The sequence below is a fragment of the Myotis myotis genome, unplaced genomic scaffold, assembly GCF_014108235.1.
Source record: "Myotis myotis isolate mMyoMyo1 unplaced genomic scaffold, mMyoMyo1.p scaffold_m19_p_6, whole genome shotgun sequence".
NCBI lineage: Eukaryota > Metazoa > Chordata > Mammalia > Chiroptera > Vespertilionidae > Myotis > Myotis myotis.
In genome coordinates, this window is record NW_023416368.1 from 85,308,974 (window position 1) to 85,333,752 (window position 24,779).

At 55.0% G+C, this 24,779-nt stretch overlaps 3 protein-coding genes across 8 annotated transcripts; 2 read left to right on the forward strand and 1 right to left on the reverse strand.

Annotated features, from left to right (window-relative positions):
- Nucleotides 1–1,902: 1,902 nt before the first annotated feature.
- TMEM205 (transmembrane protein 205) lies at nucleotides 1,903–4,276 on the reverse strand. Of its 2 annotated transcripts, none has more exons than XM_036314842.1 (4): nucleotides 4,137–4,276; nucleotides 3,530–3,638; nucleotides 3,262–3,425; nucleotides 1,903–2,270 (listed from the first exon to the last, which is right to left on the reverse strand). In XM_036314842.1, the coding sequence occupies exons 2-4, from the start codon at nucleotides 3,627–3,629 to the stop codon at nucleotides 1,965–1,967; spliced, it is 570 nt and encodes a 189-aa protein (XP_036170735.1). In that variant the 5' UTR covers nucleotides 3,630–3,638; nucleotides 4,137–4,276; the 3' UTR covers nucleotides 1,903–1,964. The 2 variants fall into 2 exon arrangements, with proteins under 2 accessions (XP_036170735.1, XP_036170734.1); XM_036314841.1 differs by having other exon boundaries at nucleotides 4,103–4,238.
- CCDC159 (coiled-coil domain containing 159) lies at nucleotides 4,258–11,958 on the forward strand. Of its 2 annotated transcripts, XM_036314839.1 has the most exons (12): nucleotides 4,258–4,573; nucleotides 7,515–7,633; nucleotides 7,726–7,952; nucleotides 8,612–8,645; nucleotides 8,919–9,007; nucleotides 9,097–9,178; nucleotides 9,355–9,544; nucleotides 10,125–10,192; nucleotides 10,279–10,355; nucleotides 10,667–10,788; nucleotides 11,003–11,103; nucleotides 11,617–11,958. In XM_036314839.1, the coding sequence occupies exons 1-12, from the start codon at nucleotides 4,569–4,571 to the stop codon at nucleotides 11,895–11,897; spliced, it is 1,395 nt and encodes a 464-aa protein (XP_036170732.1). In that variant the 5' UTR covers nucleotides 4,258–4,568; the 3' UTR covers nucleotides 11,898–11,958. The 2 variants fall into 2 exon arrangements, with proteins under 2 accessions (XP_036170732.1, XP_036170733.1); XM_036314840.1 differs by lacking the exon at nucleotides 7,515–7,633.
- A 538-nt stretch (nucleotides 11,959–12,496) lies between these two features.
- On the forward strand, nucleotides 12,497–20,982 carry PLPPR2 (phospholipid phosphatase related 2). 4 transcript variants are annotated; one of them, XM_036315403.1, is made up of 10 exons: nucleotides 12,497–12,890; nucleotides 14,141–14,315; nucleotides 14,989–15,069; nucleotides 16,079–16,192; nucleotides 16,312–16,447; nucleotides 17,207–17,478; nucleotides 18,371–18,547; nucleotides 19,053–19,175; nucleotides 19,504–19,555; nucleotides 19,670–20,982. In XM_036315403.1, exons 3-10 carry the CDS (start codon nucleotides 15,004–15,006, stop codon nucleotides 20,011–20,013), a joined length of 1,284 nt encoding a protein of 427 aa, XP_036171296.1. In that variant the 5' UTR covers nucleotides 12,497–12,890; nucleotides 14,141–14,315; nucleotides 14,989–15,003; the 3' UTR covers nucleotides 20,014–20,982. The 4 variants fall into 4 exon arrangements, with proteins under 4 accessions (XP_036171296.1, XP_036171297.1, XP_036171295.1 ...); XM_036315402.1 differs by having other exon boundaries at nucleotides 12,498–12,890; nucleotides 16,004–16,192; XM_036315405.1 differs by having other exon boundaries at nucleotides 12,498–12,890; nucleotides 16,004–16,192; nucleotides 19,053–19,159; nucleotides 19,670–19,820.
- The last annotated feature ends 3,797 nt before the right edge of the window (nucleotides 20,983–24,779 follow it).

Genomic DNA, 24,779 nt, shown 5'->3' on the forward strand with positions numbered 1-24,779 from the left:
AACAGCCCCGAAACTTCAATGGCACCCAACATTTGAGGTTTTCTTCTCACACTGGTCATTGTGGAGAAGGGAAAATGTGGCAAACCATGCACTGGCTTGTATAGTAGTCCTCCCTTACCCAGAGCTTCCTTTCTGTGGGTTCAGTTACCCACAGTCAACCACTGTTTGAAAATATCAAAAGGAAGCCGAAACCGGTTTGGCTCAGTGGATAGACGTCGGCCTGCGGACTGAAAGGTCCCAGGTTCGATTCCGGTCAAGGGCATGTACCTGGGTTGCGGGCACATCCCCGGTGGGGGATGTGCAGGAGGCGGCTGGTCGATGTTTCTCTCTCATCGATGTTTCTGACTATCTCTCTCCCTTCCTCTCTGTAAAAAATCAATAAAATATATTAAAAAAAAAAGAAAATATCAAAAGGAAAATTCTGGGCTAAACAATTTCTAAGTTTAAAATTGTGTACCATTCTGAATAGCATGATAAAATCTTGCACTATCTTGTTCCATCCAACCTGGACGTGAATCACCCGTGTCCACCATATCCACGCTGTGGACACTCCCCACCCATTAGTCACTTAGGAGCCATCTCAGGTATTAGATCAAATGTCATGGTATCACAGTGCTTGTGTTCAAGTCACCCTTATTTTACTTAATAGTAACCCAGCCCCGCCACTGTTGTCCAGTGGTTGAGTGTCAACCCATGCACCAAGAGGTTGCCAGTTCAATTCCCGGTCAGGGCACATGCCCAGGTTGCAGGCTTGATCCCCAGTGGATGGCGTGCAGGAGGCAGCCAGTCCATGTTGATGTTTCTCTCTCATGAATGTTTCTATCTCCCTCTCCCTTCCTTTCTCTCTAAAAAAAAAGAAATTAAAAAAAAAAATTTAGCCCTAACTGGTTTGGCTCAGTGGATAGAGCATCAGCCTGCAGACTGAAGGGTCCCAGGTTTGATTCCAGTCAAGGGCATGTACCTTGGTTGCGGCCACATCCCCAGCGGGAGGTGTGCAGGAGGCAGCTGATCAATGTTTCTCTTTCATCAATGTTTCTCTTTCATCAATGTTTCTAACTCTCTATCCCTCTCCCTTCCTCTCTGTAAAAAATCAATAAAATATATATTTTTAAAAAATTTTAAAAACTAATAATGACCCAAAAGCACAAGAGTAGAGAAGCCATAAAATGCTTTAATTGAAAGTATGTGTGTACAGGAAAAAAACATAATATATATAGGATTTGGTACTATCAATAGTTTCAGGCAATCATGGGGTCTTGGAATGTATCCCCCATGGATAAGGAGGGGACCATTGTACCCTTCTCCCTCTTTTTTTTTTTTTTAATCCTCATCCGGGAATATTTTTCCATTGATGTTAAAAGAAAGTGGAAGGAAAGGAGGAGGGGAGAGAAAGAAACATCGACACATTAATTGGTTGCCTCCTGCACGCATGCCCTGACCAGGGCTGGGGATCAAACCTGTAACCGAGGTTCATGCCATTGACCAGGAATCGAACCCAAGATCCTTTGGTCCAAGGGCTGACGCTCTCCACACTGAGAAAAACGGGCTAGGGTGTACCCTGCTCTTTGGAAATGACCATTGGGGTCTGTTTACATTTCATTGGCCAAAGCAAGACACATGGCCACCCCCAATTCAATGGGGTTGGAAATATGCTTGTCCCCTAGGGATCAGAACCAGCTATTGTTGCAATAATATATGGCACCAGTATGTGCAATGGTTAGCTCCATGCTTGGCACACAGTGGGTGCTCAATAAATGGGCACTGTTATAGGAAGAGCTTAGGGGCTGCAATAGCTGACACTGCAAATCATCACGGGGAGTATGAACGGAGAAACAGAGGCCCTCGCTTCCATTCTTGTCCACTTTTCCCCCTGCTTCCCAGTTGGAGAAAAAGCACAGCAGCCATTTCCAAAGATGGGTTTATTGAGATTTGGGGCGCCAGCAGAGACAAAGAAGCAGTGGGTGCTACAGGCTCCTGAGATTCAGGGCAAGGCCAGCAAGACAGAGCCCGTTGCTCAGGAGGCAGCCCAGGTTGCAAATGGAGGACAGGCCATGGTAGCGGAAGAAGATCTGGCGGAGGGCACTGTACTTGGGATCCTGCTCCCGCAGCTGGCGGTAGAGGTCAGGGCCCTGGTGGCGGCCTGGTACCTCCCCACCCAAGCCCTGCTTCTTCTCCACGGTCTGCAGGGCCCACATGGCAGCTGTGGTGCGAGGCTCCAGCCAACGGGCATTGATGGTGGCAAGTGTGAGACTCAGGAACAACAGGCAGAGCTGTTGGAAGTAGTGGGAGGTGAGCCGTGCCGGAAAGGCAGGAGGGGCCCTGCAGAGGGTCCTTCTGCACCCTCAAAGTCCCGAGGGGCTGGGGGACAGCAGAGGGTCAAAGCCAGGCCTCCCCCTGCTCCCACAACCCAGATTAGGGCCCCCAACCAGAGCTCCAGCTCTAATAACCTGAAGCTGGCAGGAAAAGCTCCATATCAGCACCTGCTTTATCCCCCCCAAAACCTTCTGAGTCTCCTCTTCTCTGATATTCAGACTGGAAGTTTCCAGAACACAGCCTTTTCCCACAAACTGACGGTATCTCAGAGCAGAACCTCTCTTCCCCAAATTGGAACAGCACAATAACTGTCCCCTCGTTCCCCCAAAAGAGAGAGAGAGCCTAAGACAGGGTCCATCTCCTCTGTGGCCCCAGCCCAGATCCCAGAAGCTAACACTGGGCCCACAGGGAGTGAATAAAAAGCCCTTAAAGTTCCAGTTACCCATAATACTCTCTGGTCTCTATGGGATTATTCTTGAAACCACTGTCAGGCTTTACCTGCCCACATATGAGGGACACAATGAGGGCAGTGGGAGGGCGGGATAGAGAAATACGAGATGCAGAGATGGTCGCTTGCCTGGTAGTTGGGAAAATGTGTGGATGGGGGTGGGGGACTTTAAATTCCCAGTCTGGCTCGTTTTTTAAACAATGACCCGGGGTCAGTGCCCCAGCCCAGCTGAGTCACCACAGCTTGGCAGCAGGCCCAACCAGAAGGAGGAGAGGGCGCAGCAGCCAGCAGACAGACAGGGGGATTAGGATAGACAGGGCTGCTGGGGATGGCTGTGCAGGCTGGGTACTGCTCAAGGGTATCCAGAGCCCAGCTTTGTATCCACCAGGAAGAAGGCACAGTTTTGTTGTTGTTCAGTTCTCACAACGGAGGGCCCCTCGGTGCTCAGTGGGGTACTGGGAATAAGTCTTCAGAGGGTAGTGAGGCCCAAGTCTGCATACCTGGCTGGTCTCCCAGAAGGTGAGCTGAGACCAGGGGTGTTGTGGAAACAAGATGCAGAAGTTGACGAAGGCACAGCCCATGGAGATGTGAAAGTAGAATGGGAAGAGTTTGCTCTGCACGAGGCCGAAGGTATGTCGTGGAAGGCCTCGGAAGAGCAGGAAGCCTGTGGAGTGCAGGGGACCACACATCCGTTAGGATACTCCAGGTCCCGCTCTCATTCCTGTCCCCACCCTGGGTATCCATGACGTCCAGAACGAGGGTCCCTACCTGAGACGAAGGTCACCCATATTTGCATGCCCCAGGCCCCGGACAAGACCAGCAGATGGACCACCTTAGTCAGGCTTGCTGGGTTCCCGCCTTCCTCCATCTTGCAGGCCTGGGAAGGAGGTACCGGGTGGCTCAGAGCTTTTACCTTTGGCCTTCAGCCCCTGGGAGCCTGCGCAAGGCCGGGGTCACCGCCAATCCAGCAGATATGCAGGGATGGCAGCCCAGGAATAGGGGTCGGCCCTGCGACAACCCGACCCCATCTCTCTCAATGTCAGCCCTCAAGCTCTCAGACTCTCTGGACCCCAACATCCATGCCACCTGCGACACCCCCAAGTTTCAGCCCCACCAGCTCAAGCTCGTAGTCCAAGAGCTTCTGAGATCACCTCCGTGACTCTCAAATATCACCTCGGGGTTCCAGTTCTAACAGCAAAGACTCCTGCTCCCATAACAAGATCCAGATATCTATATGAAGGTCCCCAAAGCACCCCGGCTCCATCTAATGCTGGGAAACCCCCAAATCTCATCCCGAAGACACCATCCCGCCAGTAGGAATCGGACTTCAACCCGCAATACCCAGGCGTCCGAGACCAGAGGCGCCGAGGCCGACCTTGGGGGCCAGCGGGCTGGGCTCAGTACTGCACTCCCGGGATCCCCACCACCTCTCCTCGTGGGACCGAGAACTCGTCCCGCCTCCCAGCTGAACCCGAAGCCAATCTAATCGTAATCTGCTGCCTCCTGTACCGCCCCATTGGCTATGGACTAATCGATTAGCAGAAACCTGCCTGAAGCCCCGCCCCCTCTCTGGGATTTTACCCAATTACGCGGCGGCTCCCAAGATCTGCGGAAGCGGGAAGGCGCCAATGAGGCCGTGGGTTGCAACGGAGGGGGCGGGGCTAACGTGCCAGCCACGCCCCTCTCTGTGACTCCGCGTTTAGGCTCCGCGCGTTTTAAAGTGATGGTGTCCCCACAGGATCAAATTTCAGCGTCACAGCTGGGGACTGGCTTCGCGGTTCCTGATGGGAGAGCATGAGCAGGTGCTATGTGGTAGGTGGGGGTGGGAAGGGGTCGGAAGCCTGTGGGGCGCAGGATTCAAGGCCCGGGGGGCGGGGCCCAGGTTAATAACACCCCGCCCTCTTCCCAAGAATTCTCCCTGGAGGAACTTCGGGAGGAACGACTGATGTGGGAGGGGAAGGGGGCTCTGCTTGCAGGTGGCACTCAGAAACGGGTCTTCCCTCTCCTCCAATTCTCTCAGGGCTCCTATATGATTCCCAGGTCCCAAGTTCTCAGTGTGACATTCAAGGACATACACTGAGTTTCCCACTACTGTGTGCTCAGCACTGGCATGGATTAATCTACTTAATCACAGCAACTCCATGATGTGGTAGTGATATCCCGTTTTTAGAGTTGGGGACACTAAGGCATGGGGAGGTTCAGTAACTCTTCCAACACCACACAGCTAGGAAGGGGCAGGGCTAGGACTTGAGCCCACACCATCCAGCCAGAGGGTGTCCACTGCCTCTTGTGTGAAGACCGAATGAGTGCTGATGGTGGTGCCCCGCGCTCAGTGAGGTACTCAGAAAATAGGAGCTTAAAAATGAATCAAGGGCCCTGGCCGGTGTGGCTCAGTTGGGCGGGCATCCTCCCGGGCACTGAAAGGTTGCGGGGTTTTCCCTGTCAGGCCACAGGCCCAGGTGGCGGGTTTGATCCCCAGTAGGGGTCATGCAGGAGGCAGCCGATCCATGTTCCTCTTTAACTTCAGTGTTTCTCTCTCTCTCCCTTTTCCTTCCTCTCTCTCTAAAAATCTATTAAAAAGGATTAAGGGTCCTGGTCGGTGTGGCTCAGTGGGTTGAGCATGTCCCATGCACTAGAAAGTCAGCGGTCCCCGTCAGGGCACGTGCGGGGTTGTGGGCTGGATCCCCGCTAGGGGTCATGCAGGAGGCAGCTGGTCGATGCTTCTCTGTAACATTGGTGTTTCTCTCTCTCCCTCACCCTTCCTCTCTCTCTCAAATCAGTAAAGGCATTTAAAAAAAAAAACGGATTAAGGAAACTTTTACAGAACAGATGCTAAATAGGGTTTTGAAAGGTGCACAGCAGTCTTCTAGGACTGGGCAGAGGAAGGACACTAGAGGACTCAGAAAGGCCTCTAGAGCGTGGCCTTTCTGTCTGAGTGTGACCCAAGGCAAGATCCCCTGCACCTGGAAGTTTTTCCAGACAGCTCTGTCCCACATGACTCCATCCGTTCCCAGCCCCACTTAGCATGGGCCCGGGCCCCCATTCAGCTAATACTTACTAAATAGATGTGCCTTGCCTCTCCTGTTCACACACTATGGCTCCCATTTATCTGGGGAACCAAGTCCAAACTTCTCTGCTTGGCTTTCAATTCCTTGCTTGAGCTGCCCTGCTAATCTCCTACTGTTTCCTCTTGGACTCTGCCTCTAACCGGCCTGAATTTATCATCACAGAGCACATGGTTCCACACCTCCAAGCTTTGGTACATGCTCTTCCTTTTTCTTTTTTTTTAAAGAATAGTTTGATTTTTAAAAAATATTTTATAAATCTACTTTTTATTGATTTCAGAGAGGGAGATGGAGAGGGAGAGAGAGAAAAAAACATCCTATATAATAAAGCGGCAATATGCAAATTGACCCTCACTCCATCATGCCATCACAAGATGGCTGCGCCCACAGTAGAGGCAGGGTTCCCATAACGAGCCATAATGAGTGATCAGCAGGGACCTGAGGCTGCATGGCACCAGGCCGGGGCACAGGACCTGAGGCTGTGCCCCCCCACCTGGTGGGGCTTGACAGGGACCTCAGGCTGTGCCCCCTTGCACAGTGGGGCTTGATGGGGGACCACAGGCTACACCCCCTGCCTGGCAGGGCTTGATGGGGGACCTCAGACCGCGCCCCCGGCTCCAGAGGGGCTTGAAGGGAAACCTCAGGCTGCGTCCCCCACCCAGCGGGGCTTGACAGGGACCTCAGGCTGCACCCCCTGTCCCGGCGCCAGGTCAGGGGATCTGAGGGGGAACTAGGGGATCTGAGGTTGCACCCCCCACCTGGCACCAGGCTGGGGGACCTGAGGCTGCACCCCCCCACCCAGCAGGGCTTGACAGGGGACCTGAGGCTGTGCCCCCCATCTAGCAGGGCTTGACGGGGCCCTGAGGCTGCACCCCCTACCTGGCGGGGCTTGACAGGGGACCTGAGGCTGTGCCCCCCATCTGGCAGGGCTTGACGGGGCCCTGAGGCTGCACCCCCTACCCGGCGGGGCTTGACAGGGGAACTGAGGCTGCATCCCCCGCCTGGTGGGGCTGGCCAGGTCTGGATCTCTTGCAATTTCAGGGTGCACACAGGTGGGCAGGGACTTGACTCTGGGTCCTGTGGTATGCCCCGGACTCTGACAGGAGTAAGGTTTTCATATACATTTTACTAATTTTCTTTCATCTCTGACACTTCTATTATAGAGAAAGGGCAAATAGCAATATTAAAATATTTCCTCTAATAATTCCCTTTAATGTGCACGAATTTTGTGCACCAAGCCACTAGTCAATGATAAGAGAGAATCGTTGATTGGCTGCCTCCTACATGCCCCCTGCATGCCCCAAACTGGGGATCTAACCTGCAACCGGGGCATCTGCCCTGACCAGGAATCTAACCAGAAACCTTTTGGTGCAGGGACAACGCCCAACCAACTAAGCCACACGGGCTAGGGCTGCACATGCTGTTTCTTACCAGGACCCAATGTTAAGATTTTTTTTTTCTTTTAGACTCTTCTGAGACCTCACTTTCTCCTGTGGGGTCTTCTGGGTCCTTCTCACTGCCCATCCCAATCCCTGGGGCTGGGATCATCTTTTATCCTGTTCCTACCATAGTTGGAGGCCCTGTGTTCAGGGATGAGGCCTCTGTGAGGTGTCAGGGAGGGTCTGGCAGTGTCGGGACATGGGGGCTGGTCTCAGTGCAGCCCCCTGACCTGTCCTTCCTACTCGAAGCGACCCTGTTCTGGCCGGCCTGCCCCGGGACTCTGACTACTCTCTGCCCTGCTACTGCTCATCTCCGTCGCCCTCCAACTTGTGTTTGCTTGATCACAGCAAGTGTGACAAGTACTGGGGTTCGTTGAGGGGCTGCTCCAGAGCTGGGAAGCTGGGAGGGGCTGAGTGCTCGGGGCTGGCCCTCAGGAACCCCGCATTCACCCACCCCCAGGTACTTCCTCAGACAAGAACTTGGACTATACGACTCACTGGTCCAGCACTCCAGAACCAGAGACCTCGGGGCCAGCTGCTTCAGAGAACACAGTGACAATTACAGACTGGAAGCCAGGGAGGGACTCAGGGCCTCAGTCGCATGGGTCTCCCCACTCCCCCAACTCAGACTCACAGGAATGCTGTAATGACCAGGAACTTGTGAAGAAGCATTCGAGTATCACTAAGGTTACCCACACCCTGGAACCCCCTCCCTGTTGCCCCACAATCTATTGCTGCAGGGCTTGGTGGGGGGGGGAACAGGGAGGTCCTCAGCACCCAGAACACCTCCCAGTGCTCAGCAGGCCTGCAATGAATATGTCTTAATGGACGAGGGAATGAATGGAATGGATGAGGGATTGTGTGTTTTAGTGGAGTCTTTCCTGTAATTGTCTCTGGGTATGACTGCCGGTGTGTCTGTGTCTGGTTATGTATCTGAGATGAGTGTGCATGGATGCCCTGCGTCTTATGACTTGGCGTGCGTGACTGTGTTTGAGTTTATGTAGCTGTGATTGTTCTGGGATTACGCATGGCTATGTGTCTGTGCTATTGGTGCTGCCTGCAGACACTGTCAATGTCGTTTGCCCCTGAAGAGGAGGGCCATTTTCTGAGCCCAGTCCAGAGACAGGACTTTGCAGGTACCTGCTATCAGGGGCAGCCCAGAGGCCCACCCATGTAGGGTACAAGCCACAGAAGTGCACTTCTGAGCATGTGCGGATATGCCTGCACTCAGGGTCTGGGACACCCAGAACTCAGCAGATTCAACTCAAGTCCAAACACTGGGTTGGGGGGAGCAAGGAGGCAGCCCAGGGATGAATTTCTACTGCCCTCATATTCCCCTATCCTAGAAACCATTGGAGACCAGCTCTTCCAAAATCAAAGGTGAGAGCCCTCCCTCCTAACAAGACTGTGTGTGCAAGACCTGCTGCTTCCTTCTTCCACCCTCTGCCCCAGCCTCTGTGGAACCCTGCCATTGCTGCCCGCTCAACCCTGCCCCAGCATCAGCTGCCTCTTGCCCCTGACCTTGCCCTCTATCCCAGTCCCTGATCTTGACCCCCTACTCCAGCCTCTACCTCAGGCTCTGTGATCCCTGCTCCCAACCTTGCCCCTGCCCCCACCCTTCCCAGCTTGGCTGACCCACACTTCTGCTCATAGGTAAGTCCACCATGATGATTCCTGACACCCAGAAGCTCCTGCGATGCGAACTGGAGTCACTCAAGAACCAGCTACAGGCCCAGACTAAGGTGAGCCTCCTCAGCCAACCCTGGGCCCAGCAAACTCTGTCCCTTTCTCCTCCCCACCCTGCCTCCAGGCATGACCTCTTCCCCGACAGGCTTTTGAGTTCCTCAATCACTCAGTGACCATGTTGGAGAAAGAGAGCTGCCTGCAGCAAATCAAGATCCAACAGCTTGAAGGTGAGGACTGGCCTGAGGTCAAGGTCAGGCCGGAGGCTGTCAGGGTCAGCTGGGTCAGAGTGAGAGAAGTGGGTGAGTCTGGATTCAGGCTTGGGATCCAGCCAGGCTAGGGCGAGTGGGTTCAAAGCTGTGCGTGGTGTGATTGGGCCTCAATCAAGCTCCCGCTGTTACTGAAGGAGTCCTGAACCCCACGAGCCAGCAGACAGAGGGGAAAAAGTGGGACATGGATCAGGGACAGCGGGAGCTGTATGGGGCCCTGGCGCAAGGCCTGAAGGGGCTCCAGAAGACTGTGCGGGAGAGTGAGGAGGTGCAGAAAACCCGCACTATCCGCTACCTGCAGCTGCTGGCCCAGGAGATCCGAGACAGGTGAGTGTGCCAAGGGGGGAGGCCTGGAGGCTGTGGGAGGGAAGGAAGCCCAAGATGGGGAAAATAGGGGAGGCCTGAGTAAGGATGATGGGGGGGCCATGGAAGGCTTAGAGGACAAGAGGAGCGGATGATAGGGGCGAAGACAGGTTGCAGTGTTTGTGTGTGGGGAGACTGGGAGGCCAGAAGGCAGGGAAGACAGGAAGCTGGAGGTAGGATGGGAAGGAGGTCGGAGGATCAGGGAACTGGGGGGTGGAGAGGTTGATGGGGGCTGAGGCTGGGAATATGGGAGGCCAGGGGTGAGGAAGGTAGAGAGATGGAGGCCAGGATATAGGAAGCTGAGGGAATGAGAGGCTGGAGGTCAGGAGGAGAGGACAGGGGCTGGGGGAGGAGAGGAGGGGTAGTTGGAGGGTAAAGGTGGGTGGGCAACTTGGGGAGGGGTAGGGCCTGGGGGAAATGGGTGGTTGAACAGATGGGAACATGGGAGGTGGAGGAGGTTTGGAGAGGCAGGTGGGCAAATTGTGAAACCAGGAGGCCAGGGACTGGGCCCGGGCTGTGGGCCTAGGCTGCACTATCCCCTCAGCAAGAAATTCCTGTGGGAGGAGCTGGAGCTGGTTCGGGAGGAGGTGACCTTCATCTATCAGAAGCTCCGTGAGTGCCTGGAGCCCACAGGGGTGGGGGGAAGGGTGGGGGTGTCCTTCTGCTGCCTGGCCTCCCTGAGCCCCCTCCCCTCACAGAGGCACAGGAGGAAGAGATCACTGAGAACCTGGTGAACATCCAGAAGGTGCAGAAGACCCAGGCGAAGTGCCGTAAGGTGAGAGGGGAGGACAGGGACCCCACATGGGTTGGGGACATGGGGATTTCGGCCTCCACCATTGGACTGGAGCCAGAAGGCCTGGACATAAATCTCAGCTCTGCTACTTACTGCTGTGTGACTGTGGGCAAGTTTCTTCACCTCTCTGGGCCTCATTTTCCTCTTCTGTGTAATGGATAAAACACACACATCCCTACCTGAAGGGGTAGCTGCATGAACTGAGGACAGCCTAGCATGTAATGGTCACCTTGCACCGTCATTTTATTACTACTGCTCTTCTCTTTCCCCCCCTACTCCTGCCGGAGCCCCAGGTCTTGACCAAGATGAAACAACAGGGGTGTGAGACAACCAACTGGCTGGAGACAGAGGAGATGCCATCAGGAGGCAATGGCTCTTGGAGGAGTGACCTCCAGAAGGAGCTGAGTGACATATGGTGATGCCCAGCCCCTACTCTAACCTCTGACCCCTGACCCTCATCTGCCTCATCTGCCCTGCCCTGCCCCAATCTGATCAAACAGTGACCACCAGAACCTAGAAGCCATCTGAGTCCAGACCTCCATCTCCAAGCAGGACTCCCTTCCTCCTCTGCCCCCCTACCAACCCTGTGCCCCAGCCTCAGGCAGTCCAGAGTCACCTGGGGGCCCCAGCTCCCCATCTTCCTGCAGGTCCGCCGTGCATACGCTGCAGAACTCCTTTGATGGCCTCACCATGTCCTCGGGAATGCGCCCCAAGACTGGGAGCCTCCGGGGTGAGAGGGACTGAGCCATGCTCCAGGGTGGGTGGGGTCATTCTCCAGCTTCACACATGGAGCTCATGTTCAGAGGCCATATTTGGAGGTCACATCTGTTGGGTTTCATTTTATATTTATATTTTATTGCTTTCAGAGAGGAAAGGAGAGGAAGAGAGCGATAGAAACATCAGTGATGAGAGAGAATCATTGATTGGCTGCCTTCCTCATGCCCCCTACTGGGGATTGAGCCAGCAACCCAGGAGGAACTGCCACCCTCCTGGTTCATAGGTTGACGCTCAACCACTGAGCCACACCAGCCGGGCCACATCTGTTGGATTTTAATCTGGGGTCACATTAAGGAGTCCCTGGAGGTTTCTTCTAGGGGTCACTCAGGGTCACCTGGATGTTTTTCAAGGATCATTGGTGTAAAATTTAAGGGTCACATTCAAGGGACATGATCAAGGGACCCTGGTTCAAGGATCACATTCAGGGTTCATGCATGGAGAGCCAGAATGGCACCTGTCCCTGCAGGCTACAAGGGGCACAGATGCCTGAGTCCTCCGCTTCACTCTTGGGACTCGGACTCGGACTCGGACCAGAACCCTTCCCAGCCACCCTTCAACAAAAGCCGCTCTTTCCCACCAGGTGTGGCTCCTCCCCTGCTCCGCCCACCTTGCCCCTCCCGACCAGCCCTGGAATCCCACAGGATGGACCCTCCCAGCTCCCAACCTGGGCTCCTGCACTCTGACTGCCACCCCTGGGTCCCCTGGACCAGACCTGGCCCTTACCCATCCTGTCTCCCCACAGCTTGAGCAGCCGGGTTGCTCTCCACGAAGACCCCTCCAGAGAGAAAATAAACTAGCCGAGACCCTCCTCCACCTGTGGACTGTTGCTCCTGCTGCTTCCGTGCCTGAGAATGAGCCACCCCCATTTACTCGCCAGTGTTGGGGCGGCATGGAGATCCCAGGGGCTGCTGGGGATGTATGAACTTAGGGTCAGAGTACAGTGCGAGGCCAGATTAGTATAGGACAAGTCCTGGGTTGCTCTGTCCAGATATGAGTGGCTAGGCAGGCGGTTTCACACTAGTCACCAGCCTTCCTTTCCAGGGGGCTTTGGCGATCTGGCCCTACTGCCCAAATGGGGAAACCGAGGCCCAGAGAGGGAGTGTGGTGGCCCAGGTCATGCTCTGACACTCCGCCCTCCTCTTCCGCTCAGCGCCTACCCTCACCCAGAGTCCTCCCTCTTTTTTTTTTGTTTACTGTACACTACAATTAAGGTACTTGTTCTTTTTTAAAAAAAAATTTTTTTATTGATTTCAGAGAGGAAGGGAGAGGGAGAGAGAATCAGTGATTGGCTGCCTCCTGCATGCCCTTACTGGGGACCGAGCCCGCAACCCGGGCATGTGCCCTTGACTTGAATCAAACCTGAGACCCTTCAGTCCCCAGGCAGATGCTCTATCCACTGAGCCAAACCGGCCAGGGCCAGGGTCCTCCCTCTTAACTTCCATCCTTCTTTCCCCCTCAATCTACTCTAACACGCCCCGCCCCGCCCCAAAGAACAACCGAGGCTCCGCCCAGATCATGCTAATAAGACGCCTCGATACCCCGCCCACTGTGTTATGCAAATAAGGCGCCCCGAGGCCACGCCCCTCGCTCCTTCGCGGAGTCTGCGCGGCGCAGAGCCGGGGCCGACAGCATCTCCATTTGTGCGTCCACCCGCCCGCCCGCCAGGCCAGCAATCGGTCCGTCCGGCCGCGCTGGTGACGTCTAGGCGGACCCCGAGCTCAGGTGGCAGAGCCTCTACCGGTGAGGGGGAGGGACCTGAAGTGTCCCTTGTAGCCCTTCTTTCGGGCTTCGACCCTCGGTCTCTGTCTGGTCCGGGTTCGGATCCTGTGGGTCCGGTCCCCTGCGGGTCCAGCGTGGGAAGGGGGAGGGGAAGCGAGGAGCTTGGGGACGGGGCTGGGAGGGGGCATGGGAGGGGATCTGGGCTTGAGAAGCCAAGAGGTGGTGGTGAGGGTGACTGGGATTGTATGGCTGTAATGATTGTCAGTGTGTGGTTGTATAACTGTCATTTTGTGTCTGTATAGCTGTGATTGTGTGGCTTCTGAAGTGTGTGTGGTGTGTGTGTGACTGTCTCCTGCGGCTGTCATTGTGTGCTCTCATCGTGGCTATCACTGATGGTGTGTGTGTGGCTTTGTTGTGATGGCTGTCACTGTGATTGTGAGTCCGTGTGGTTGTGTGTATGTGACTGTCATTGTGTGTTCCTTTTAATGGTGTGGGGGGCATTTTTGCATTCTAATGTGTGGCTGTGATCGTGCATCTTTCTTGTGTGGCTGTGGCTCTGTGTGAGTCTGTCATGGTCCATGTATGTGCCCTGGTGTGGCCATGTGGCTGTGGCTGTGGATAGCATGGTATCTCCCATGACAGTCGACGTGGATGAGAAGTGTTCGTGTGTGGTTGTCACTGAATTCCATGTAACTGGGGGTGTGACACTGACCGGTTCAGTGACCCCCCATTGTGTATGGTGACTCTCTTTTTGATGTTGCTCCTAAGTGTGTTGGCAACCCTGAGCCCACAGCCCTGAGGGGCGAGTGCTCACGTGGGGCTGAGGGGCTGTGAGGCGTGTGGAGCCTCCCGTTGTGTCCCTGTGCCTGTGCTGGGGGGGAGTTGTTTGATCTGTGTGGGTGTCCGTGACAGGCTGTGTGCACATTGTGCCGTGTGCGTGTGTGGAGTGTGTGCATGAGCATGCAGTTATGTGTGTGGTGGGTTGTGGTGGGTGTTGGGCACCTGCCTGAATGAGTGGGCCTGTCTTGTTCACCACAAGGCTGGCACTCAGTACAGTGCCTGGAACGCAGCAGGCACTTGGTCCATGTTGGTGACATGGGCGAATGCTGGGCCATGGTGTGTGGGGGTGCGGGGTGGGATGGAGGCTGTGGCTGAGCTGTGTACTCTGGGGGTGCGATGTGGTTGATTATGTCTCTGGGAGGGTGAGGGGGCTGTGGCCAGAGAGACATCTGGGACCTCTAGCAACGTTCATCCCACATGTTACACTGAAGAGCAAGCCTTGTGGATGGAGCACTGGACCCAGAGTGCCTACCCTCACCTGCCTGCGCCTCAGTTTCCACATCTGTGCAATGGGGGTGACCATCACTGCCCTGCTGGCTGCCAGGAACGGCTGTGAGTCCACGGACGTGGCAGCCACCTGTGGGAAGTCATAGGGCTCTTTCACAGGTGAGGCCCGCCTGGGAGAATGGGTCAAGCAGGTGTGACCCTGTTAGTGCTTCACTGCTTGGGGTAGTGGGAGCATGTGGTGGGAGATAGCGCCCTAATGATATAGGGAGGTGATGGGCTGGAAGAAAGTAGAGAGGGAGAGGCAACTGGGAGAGAAGTAGGGCCTGGCCATCAGCCACAAACCACAGGCACATGGGAGACGGGGCTCAGGAGAAGGGCCTGGCAGGAGTGAGGGACATGGAGCATGGGGTCCCCTGTAAAGCATGTGGGGAAAGAGGATGGGGTTTCCTAAAAACTGGTGGGTGTGAGAACCCTTCTAAATGGATCCTTCTCCATCGTGGAGGTATCCCTGTTAAGTTGGAGAATTCTCTTCTCAAGGCCGGCGGGGGAGGGGGGGTATCCTGCTTAGTAAGGAGGAGAGTCCCTCCTCAAAGGTATGGGGTCAGAATCTCCTATGTAGGTTATAGGGAGTAAAGACCACTAGAGGATCTCTGGGGTTCCCCCGCCAGCTGGCTGAGCTGAGCGTGTTGTCAGAGGAGGCTAGTGTCTCCAATGGCAGGAGCAGGGCTGAGCCCTGGATATGCAGAGGCATGGCCAGGGGACTCCAGGGCCTGTGACCTGAGCGTCCCCCTAGGCCCCACCCTGGCCACCCCATTTCCTCCCACCTCCACAGGCCCAGGCCTTCACCATGGCGGGAGGGAGACCTCAGCTCAAGAGGAGTTTCTCCATCATTCCCTGCTTTGTCTTCGTGGAGGTGAGGCGTCCAGTACCTCCTTCCTTCCCTCCGTGGGGAGGGGGTGTACCTGTCTTTCTGTCCCATCTCCTTGTCCCTCATCCTGGCCAGGTCCCTACCTGGCCCTGATTTTCCATCTACCTGGTTCCAGGCCTCCTGCCTTCTCTCTCCCCATCTCCTCCTTCCTGTCTTGGGGCGGGGGGCGGAAGTGGGGGGGGGGGTGTTGAGAATACTATTCCCTTTCTCTTGAGAAGTGTTTATGAGCTTGGACTCAGAAGTAGCACTTCCAGGGTTCCAATCGCACTCTTCACATCCTTACTTTTGGACTCTGGGCATCTCACATATCCTCCTGAGCCTCAATTTCCTCTTCTGTCAAATGGGCATATTTAGAAGGTAAAATTTATTCACTGACAGAAGAGTTATACCTGTGGTAGTTGCTAGTCCTACCCGTAGTACTAATTCTCCCTGGTGATCTATCTGTCACTCCCCCACCCAGTCTCTATATCTCTCTGGTCAGATTTTAGCCGTGTCCTCACTCTCTCTCCCAAATCCCATTCCCTCTTCTCTCTCTAGTCTACTGTTCTAGTCCCTTCTCTTTTTCTTCTTTGCCTTTTCTCTTTCTCTTTCTCTTTCTCCTTCTCTTCCCTCTTCTCTCCTCTCCCCTCCATTTCTGACTTCTCTCTCTTTCTTTCTGTTTCCATCTCCATCTCTTTTCTCTGTCTCCCAAACCCTGACACTTCTCTGGCCCCATTCCCCACCTCTTTCTCTTTCACTCTTTTCATCTCCCTCGTCTTGGTCACTCTCTGTCTCTCCCCCTTTTCTCGCTCTGTCTGTGTGTGTGTGTGTGTGTGTGTGTGTGTGTGTGTGTGTCTCCATGTCCCCAGTTCAGGCCTCACCTTCTCTCTTTTTCTCTCTGTCTCTCTCCGTCTCTCTCTCCGCTCTGGCTGGGTGGCAGTCTGTGCTGCTGGGCGTGGTGGTCCTGCTTGCGTACCGCCTGGAGTTCACGGACACCTTCCCTGTGCACACCCAGGGCTTCTTCTGCTATGACAGTACTTATGCCAAGCCCTACCCGGGGCCCGAGGCTGCCAGCCGGGCACCTCCTGCACTTATCTATGCTCTGGTCACCGCTGGGCCCACCCTCACGGTGAGACTGGGGGGGTAGCCTTGGTAGACTGTGGGAGGCCCTCCCAGGAGGCAGGAGGGTTAGGGGGAGGTGGCTTGGGCTGGGAGGCCAGGAAGACCCTGTTTTGGTCTCACCCACAGATCTTGCTGGGGGAGCTGGCTCGTGCCTTTTTCCCCGCACCACCCTCAGCCATCCCCATCATCGGGGAGAGCACCATCGTGTCTGGGGCCTGCTGCCGCTTCAGCCCCCCACTGAGGAGGCTGGTCCGCTTCCTGGGTGAGTGACAGGGCCAGGGCTCAACCAGGCAAAGGGATATGGGCCAAGCTCAGCCATCATCAGGATTCCAGCGGGAAAGGGGCCTAGAACTGTCATGATGGTCAGAGGCAAAAGGCACTTGGGCCCAGGCCAGACATGATGGAGGTTTTAGGGACATGGATGGGGCCTAAGCCAATGGCGGCAACTGTAAGAGGGGGCCCCAAATTGCCACAGGGAGATTCTCAGTCAGAAAAGGGGGACACCATGAGGCCCCAGGGAGATGAGATCTCAGCTGTGCTGTAAATGTAGTCCCAGCCACAGTGGGTGGTTGTGGGGACGAGAGGCGGCATAGCTCATCCATGACGATGGTCCCCGTGGCAGAGGGCCGGCGGTTCAGCTCTGGCTCATTAAAGTGAGCAACTCGGTCACAGCGAGTCCAGGGCAGATATAAAGAGGCCCAGAAATGCCATCAGGAGGCTTCCAGGGGTCCCAGGCATAGGTCCAATGCTGATGTAATGCTGGTGAGGAAACCCAGGTCTAATGGGGTCCCAGGGGAGGCCCCCTGCTGCCATAGCGATAGTCCCAGAGGGACAGAGGCAGGAGGGCCGGAGTGCCATCGTGGTGGCCGGCTCTAATGGGGTATGCTATTAAGGGGATTAAATGGTGGTCACAGGAACAAGGAGCTAGGGGCCCAGATGAGTCCCAAGGAGGCTCACAGGGGAGCCTTAACAGTGCGGCATCAGGACCCTAACATTGAACCCTTTCCCACCCCATCCCCAGGGGTCTACTCCTTTGGCCTCTTCACCACGACCATCTTCGCCAACGCGGGGCAGGTGGTGACTGGCAACCCCACACCGCACTTCCTGTCCGTGTGCCGCCCCAACTACACGGCCCTGGGCTGCCAGCCGCCCTCGCCGGACCGGCCAGGGCCCGACCGCTTTGTCACCGACCTGGGTGCCTGCGCTGGCAGCCCCAACCTGGTGGCCGCTGCACGCCGCGCGTTCCCCTGCAAGGATGCCGCCCTTTGCGCCTATGCCGTCACCTACACAGCGGTGAGCCCCGAAATGGGAGCTCGGCAGTGGAGGGCGGGGGGGCGTCCAGCGGGCAGGGCCACCTGGGTTGGATCCTCTAATTCTCACCCAGGGGAAGCCACGCCCTGGCCCTGTTACCCCGCCCAGAAGGCAGGGTCTACCCCGTGGAAGCTCTGACTCCTCCCCTTGGGCCCTAGTCTCGCCCCGAATCTGCTGTTGTTGACTGGCTGCCTTTAGGTGCCTGGCCCTGCCTCCTGACCCGGTAATGCCACACCCACTGGAAGCTGTTGGCTCCGCCCCGAGGGAGCAGGACACTGTGCCTGGAGCCCAGCCATGTCCCCAGGGTGCGGCAGGTCCTGGGTATTGGCTGGGAGACCGGGCCTTCACCCCCTGGAGCCCTCGGTCCCTCCCCCTTTATTGCCTTGGTCTCTGCTAGGACTTGCTGACGCTCCCTTCTTTTCCCTGGTCACACCCCATGTTGCTTTGACTCCTTTTCCTGGAGTTTGGATCTCAGCTTCGACTCCGGTCAGTGATCCTCTGGCGTTTGGGGATTCCACCTCCTGGAGCTCCTGGACCTGCCCCTTAGGTCCTGATTCCGCCCTCTGGTTCTGTAGCCACGCCCTCGCCCAGCAAGTGCCTGTCTCCACCTGTGACCGGTCCCGGGGAGACCCTGCCCCTGAGAGCGCCATCGCTCTTTGGTGGTCTGCCCACGCCCCACCCCAGTAGGGCCCCCTGGGGGTGCACGCCTCCACCCCCTGCGCTCCTGTCTTCTGGCTCCTCCCTGCAGCCCCTGACCACCTCCCCCAGCCCCAATGGGATCCTGGCCGTGCCCCCAGCCCCAAACGCAGCGGCCACTTGGGTTCGGCAGCCGCATTACCTGTGTCCCCTGACCGGTCGGGTTTCCTTTCCGCAGATGTACGTCACACTGGTGTTCCGCGTAAAGGGCTCCCGCCTGGTCAAACCCTCGCTCTGCCTGGCCCTGCTGTGCCCCGCCTTCCTGGTGGGCGTGGTCCGCGTGGCGGAGTACCGCAACCACTGGTCAGACGTGCTGGCCGGCTTCCTGACCGGAGCGGCCATCGCCACCTTTCTGGTGAGCCCCCTGGGCACCCATTCTGGTATGGGAGACCCTCCATCGGCTCCTTGACCCGAAAGGGAGGGCTGCATGATTGTGAAGGGGATGGACTTGGAGGCCTGGGACCTGATCTTTGACCTCACCTTGCCTGGATGTGCATCTGTGAAATGGGATGGCAGGACCTGGATCAGGATGATGTGAGTGAGGTACTTGTTTTGAGTGCAAAATTTGAAGGATGTTTACACTCAGTGATTCAGATAAATCAAATTTTAATGAAATATTTTTTAAAATAAAAAAATTAGTGCAAAAACGAAACAGAGCCTTACTTGCCTCCTCCTAGTCCCAGCCCTGTGGAGTTAATTATAATAGTAGCAGCCTCTTAGTAAGGTGGCAAAGAACATAGTAAGCACCATAAAAATGTTAGCTGTCTTTGAAAACCTGACCCTCAGTTTCCTTATCTGAAAAACGGGGATGGCATTTACACCACTTTTAACTTATTAGCCTCAATACGCCTCTGTACCAGGTCACCTGTGTCGTGCACAACTTCCAGAGCCGGCCACCCTCCGGCCGAAGGCTCTCCCCCTGGGAGAGCCTGGGCCAAGCCCCCACCATGGACAGTCCCCTCGAAAAGTTAAGTGTGGCCCAGGTAAGGGGGGCCGGGGACTGCTCCCGGCTGGAGAGGGTGGTGGGTGGAAGGGGGACCAAGGGTGCAAGGAGTCAGGCAACAGATCGGGGAGGGGGGTCCTCAGGGCCATGGGGATGTGGGGGGACGACTCATCTCTGTGAACATAAGACCTGGGGGGACAGTCCCACAGAATAGAAGGGTGAGACCCTCTCTCCCTGCCAAGGGGACATGGTTAATCCTGATAACCTGGTTGTCTTTTCCACTGGGCTCTCTGCCCAATGAGGCCCTCATGCTGTGGCCCGCGGGGCTCAGGGGACCGCTAGCCCATCCCTCTGCCTCTTTGTCTCAGGAACCCGAGGCCTGCAGGCCGCATTCGACACCGGCACGGCTCACCCCATCCAGTGAGTGTCCGGGGGAACGGGGGGGATAAATGAGGGGACTTCCAGATGGTGGTGACTGCCACAGAGGTCATACCTCCTCCCAAGCTTTCTAACTCCATGACCTCTGACCCCCAGAGCCGCAGAACTGCGCCCGCCGTGGCCACCTGATCCCAAGCTGCACGTCCTCCAGGGCTCCAGCCATGTGTTCATCACCCCGTGTGCCCCGCCCTCGATTGAGATCTGAGCCAACGCCCCTGCCTCTGCCCCTGCCCCTGCCAGCACCAACCCCCAGCCAGGGCCCCTCACCCTCCTCTCCTGGGCCTGGGGGGCCAGGAGGGGGTGGTGGACGTGGCCGGAAGCTGTTGTTGCCCACACCCCTGCTGCGGGACCTGTACACCCTTAGTGGACTCTATCCCTCCCCCTTCCATCGGGACAACTTCAGCCCTTACCTGTTTGCTAGCCGTGACCACCTGCTGTGAGGCCCAATCACTCACCCAGAATCTGCCAGTCCTCATTTCTTCCCTGCCACACGTGTGCGTGCGTGCGCCGTGTGAGTGCCAAAGCCCCCTGTCCCCAAACCAGCCAGGTCCAGACAGCAGAGGATGGCTGGAAGGACATTTGGGGGGCCCCCCTGCCTCTCTTGCCCTCTGGGACATCCAAGTGGGCATAACTGGGAGGTGGGCCCTTGCCCCCTAGGATTGCCCTTTTGAGGGCCAAATCCTGACCCCATTGGCTATTGCCAGCCAATGGGAGCCTCCAGTTATTTGAATTGTAACCAAAAGGAGTTTACTCCAGCCAATGGGAGCCTCCTCCTCACTTAGAATCCTCAGGCAAGAGGGCAACTCCAGCCAGTGTTCAGCAAATGAACAACCAATAGGAGCCCTTGTTTTCCAGAATTTCTAGGGTGGGTATGATTCCAGCCAATGGGGGACCGCCCATGTCTAAGTATGTGCAACATTGAGGAGGGAGATGGGACCATCCTTTGTAACTGGGTTCTCTCTCCTCAGGATCAGAATCCAACCCGAGGGTGGGGGCAGGTTCCCCCATGGCAGGGTCCTCGATTCACCCCTTCCCCGTTCAGACCCTCCACCATGTGCACCCTCCCGCCCAGACCCTCCTAACTCCCTACTTATGCAGGGCTTGTCCAGTTCAAAAGTTTTGTGGTTCAGGGTGCTGTCTCCCTTTGCCTGTGCCCAGGTCACCCCAAACCCTTCTGTTATTTATTAGGGCTGTGGGAAAGGGCCTTTATTTTCCTTGGAACCCACTGTTCCCTGTTTTTCACACTGCCCCCATGCCTCAGCCTCATGAGGATGTGCCATCATGGGGGCATGGGTGGAGCAGAGAGGGCTCCCCATCCAGGAGGGCAGCCAAAGGCAGTGGGCAGAGGAGACACTGACTCCCTTTCCTGCCCCTCCCTCATCTTTAATAAAGACCTGTTTGTAACAGAAGTTTGGCCACATGCCTTCCTTCCCTGAGTATTGGAGTGTGGAGGACTTTTATTGTGGGTCTAGGTGTCAGTGAGGCTGGGTGTGGGTGTATTGTTAGTGTTTCTGAGGGCAATTGTGGAAAGACAGTGTGGGGCTGTGGGCCAGCAACTTGGGTTTAAATCTTGGCTCAGTGCTTCTTGGCCTCGGGAAAGTTAATTAACCTCTCTGTGCCCTTGTGTCTTCGTGTGAAATGCAGATCCACAAACCCACAGTGAGGGGCCTCACATGCCTGTCTTCCCCGGGCAGCTGGCCTGTTTGTGTTTTGTTTTTACCATGGCCAGGGTGTAGAAGGCACAGGAAATAGGGTGAGTGGATTCAGGGGCCTGATAGTGAAAGGGGATGCTGAGGACAGTAGGAACCTCAAAGCCAAACCCCTGGATGCTCGGATGAAAGCAGGAGTTCTGATTGTGAGGTTGTGCTGAAGACCCAATGGAGACCAGGAAGTGTAGGAGGGGCAGGGAAACACACACACACACACACACACACACACACACACACACACACCGGCTCTGCAGGGCTTCAGACAGGCCATTCAGGGCATGAAGTCATCCAGGGACTAGGAAAAGGGAAGCTGCTTTCCCCTAACTCATCCTCTCATTCATTCATCAAACACTAGGGAGCACCTACTGCATGCCAAGTACTGTGTGATTAGACCCAGGGGCTGTCACCGTTAACAGAACAGACACGAATTTCTGCCCTCATGGAGCTCACATTCTCAGACTTAAGAGACAATAAACAAGATGTATAAGCTATATCCAGAACTACAATTGCAAATTTCAAAAATATCTGAAAACCAAAAAAAAATTTTTTTCTTAATTCATCTGTGGCAAAAACCTGACCTGAACTGACATGAGGTTACTATAGCTTTCATTTATTTAACTTGGTGTGAATATTCTTATGTTTCATTGATGATAAAGTGTTTGATTTTGAGATGTTATCCCAGACTCCACCAGGGGTGTTATGCAACACACAGTATTTACACCAGAGTTATTTTCAAAAATCTGAAAAATTCTGAATTCCAAACTCTAGGACCACAGACTTAGGTTAGGGAGTGAGGCCTCTGATATGTTAGATATTAACAAGTGATCAGGAGAAAACTCAAACTAGGGAAGACAATAGGACAACTGTGGGATGGAGACACCGTTTGCAATTTCAAGTGGGTGGTCAGGAAACTTCTTTCTGAGGAGATGATACTGGAGACGAGGTGCGAAGGAGAGGGGCGAGGGGTCCATTAACATACCAGGGCTGGTGGGAGGAGCACTCCAGGCAGAGGGAAGAGCAAGCACAAAGGCCCTGAGGTTGGAGGGTGCCTGTTACGTTCAGGGAACAATGTGGAGACCTGGGTGGCTGGAGCGGAATAAGTGAGGGGGAGGGGGTGGGCCTGTTGGGGACCACAGGGAATGAGATGGGAGCATGAAAGGGCTGAAATCAGAGGAGGTACAGAACCATGGACACCCCTGCTTCCCCGACCAGAGCTCCGGTCTCCAGGGCTCACACCCGTTGTTGCACAGCTGCCTTCACGCAGGACAGGAAGGAAGCAAGTTTTCAGCACGGTGGACAGCACCCCTACCAACCCAGTTGGTGCTGTCCACGGTTCTGATGTGGAGCACAACACAAGAAAGGTTAAAAGGGGGTTGCAGGATACAAAGTGTCTGGGCCGGCTAGAGAGGGTGGTGGCAGTAGCCTGAGCCTTCCCACGTCCCCATCCCATGATGGATAGTCTTAGGTAAAGAACCCATACTGAGATGTACCCGCTTATTCAAGAGCTTTCTCGACGTCCTCCCGTGGGTCTCACAGCATCTCAAACTCAGCTCAACAAAAGGCAGAGCTGTGGTTTAGAATGTAAATGAGATCATATCCCTCCCCTGCTCAAACCCTCTTGTGGATCCCCATGGCACTCGATGTGAAAGCCAAAGTTCTTCCGATGCCTCAGAGCCTTTGCAGGTGCAGGTGCCTCCACCTGGAATGTCCTCTCCCCTCCCCCCCCCCCATATTTGCATGATCCACCCCATTACCTCTTTCAAGCCTTTTCTCTACTGTCAACTTCTCATTGAGATCTTCCCCTACCACTCTATTCAGAACTGCAAAAACAGCCAAATAATCGGTCCTCCAAACTTTCCTTCCCTGTGCAAACTTTTTTTGCATGAATTTAACATCTGCTCGTAGACTATTTAAATTCCTCAGCCTCCCTCACAAAGGGATGTCAGCTCAGACAAAGATTTTGTCAACTGTTCACTACTGAGTTCCCAGTGCCCAAAACAGGGTCTGGCACACAGCAGGTACTCAATAAATAGTTGTTACATAAATTAACTTGAGGGTTAATTAAGTGAGGGAGAAACACAGACTGTCCACGTCCTCATCCCCTCACCCATCAGTCCTCCAGGTAGCTCCTCTATGTTAATTGTTCGTCTGTCAGAACAGGAAGATGGGATTCTAAGCAGTGAGAGAAAGAAGTACTGTGTGCATGAGAGGTATGCCAAACGTCTGCATCTCTGCCAATGTACTCAGCCTACATTTATGAGCACCTACTGTGTGCTGAGTGCTCACTAGTAGCTCTTCTAGATCCCCAGCAGTGAACAAAAAGAAAGACCCTACCTTGGTGGAGCTGAGCTTCTAGTGGGGAGAGAGGCAATAAAATAAGTACGTAATATTGGAAGTTATATGTTATTTGAAGATATATAAAGACGGATACGCAGTTAAAAAGTGAAGCATGGCCTGGCTAGTGTGGCTCAGTGCTTGAGCGGCAACCCATGAACCAAGAGGTCACTGGTTCGATTCCTGCTCAGGGCACATGCCTGGGTTGCGGGCTTGATCCCCAGTAGAGGGCATGCAGGAGGCAGCCAATCAATGATTCTCTCTCATCACTGATGTTTCTATCTCTCTCTCTCCCTCTCCCTTCTTCTCTCTCTAAAAAAATCAATAAAAACATATTTTAAAAAGAAAAACAATGAAGTGTGTGCAATCTTTCCCTGGTCATGGAAAGCCTGAGTGATATTTGAGCAGAGACCTGAATGGAGTAGAAAAATGAGTCACCGGGCTATCTGGAAGCTGGGTGCTCTAGGCAGGGGAACAGCAAATGCAAAAGACCTGAGGTGGGCTGTGTTCAGCATGCTTCCATGTATGCAGCTGTGCGATACAGTCGTCACTACTGGGTGCTTGTGCATTTGTAGTGTTGCCAAGTGAGGTGAATCATGGTTTGTTGTTGGGAGGGGCTGAGTGGTGCTTTCGACAAGGCAGTGTAACAGTGTACCTCATCTCTGTGTGTGTAGACAGAGCTACAGGTACATCAGCTAAAAGGAAACGTGTCTGTGTGTGGCGGCAATGGTATGGTTGTATCAGTGTGTTCTGGTGTGTGTGCAAGGGAAGGGTGCGGGGGTGTGAAGGTAGGAGAGAGTGTGGATAGGATGCTTTGTGTCAGAATAGGGTAGGTCTGTGAGCATGTGGGTGATGGGGATTCTGGAAGTGGAACATATGCAGAGATGCCATGGTGTGTGTTGGGGGGGTGTGGGGGTACCCGACTGTGTGAGTGGGTATATTGGGGGATGCTGTGGAACTGTGTTCTGGTCCCAGAGGGAGAGAGAAAGGCCCGGAAATCTCAGTTCCGCCCTACCCCTGGGTCTCCTGGCAACGGCACTACTTTGAAGTTACCAGGAGACAGAGTTGCTAGGGCAACAGGGCTGTGAGTGGCAGCTCTGGGGCAAAGTCTGGGTGAGGAGTCCCAGCCTGCGATCACTTGATCACTCACCTTGTTCCTCCTT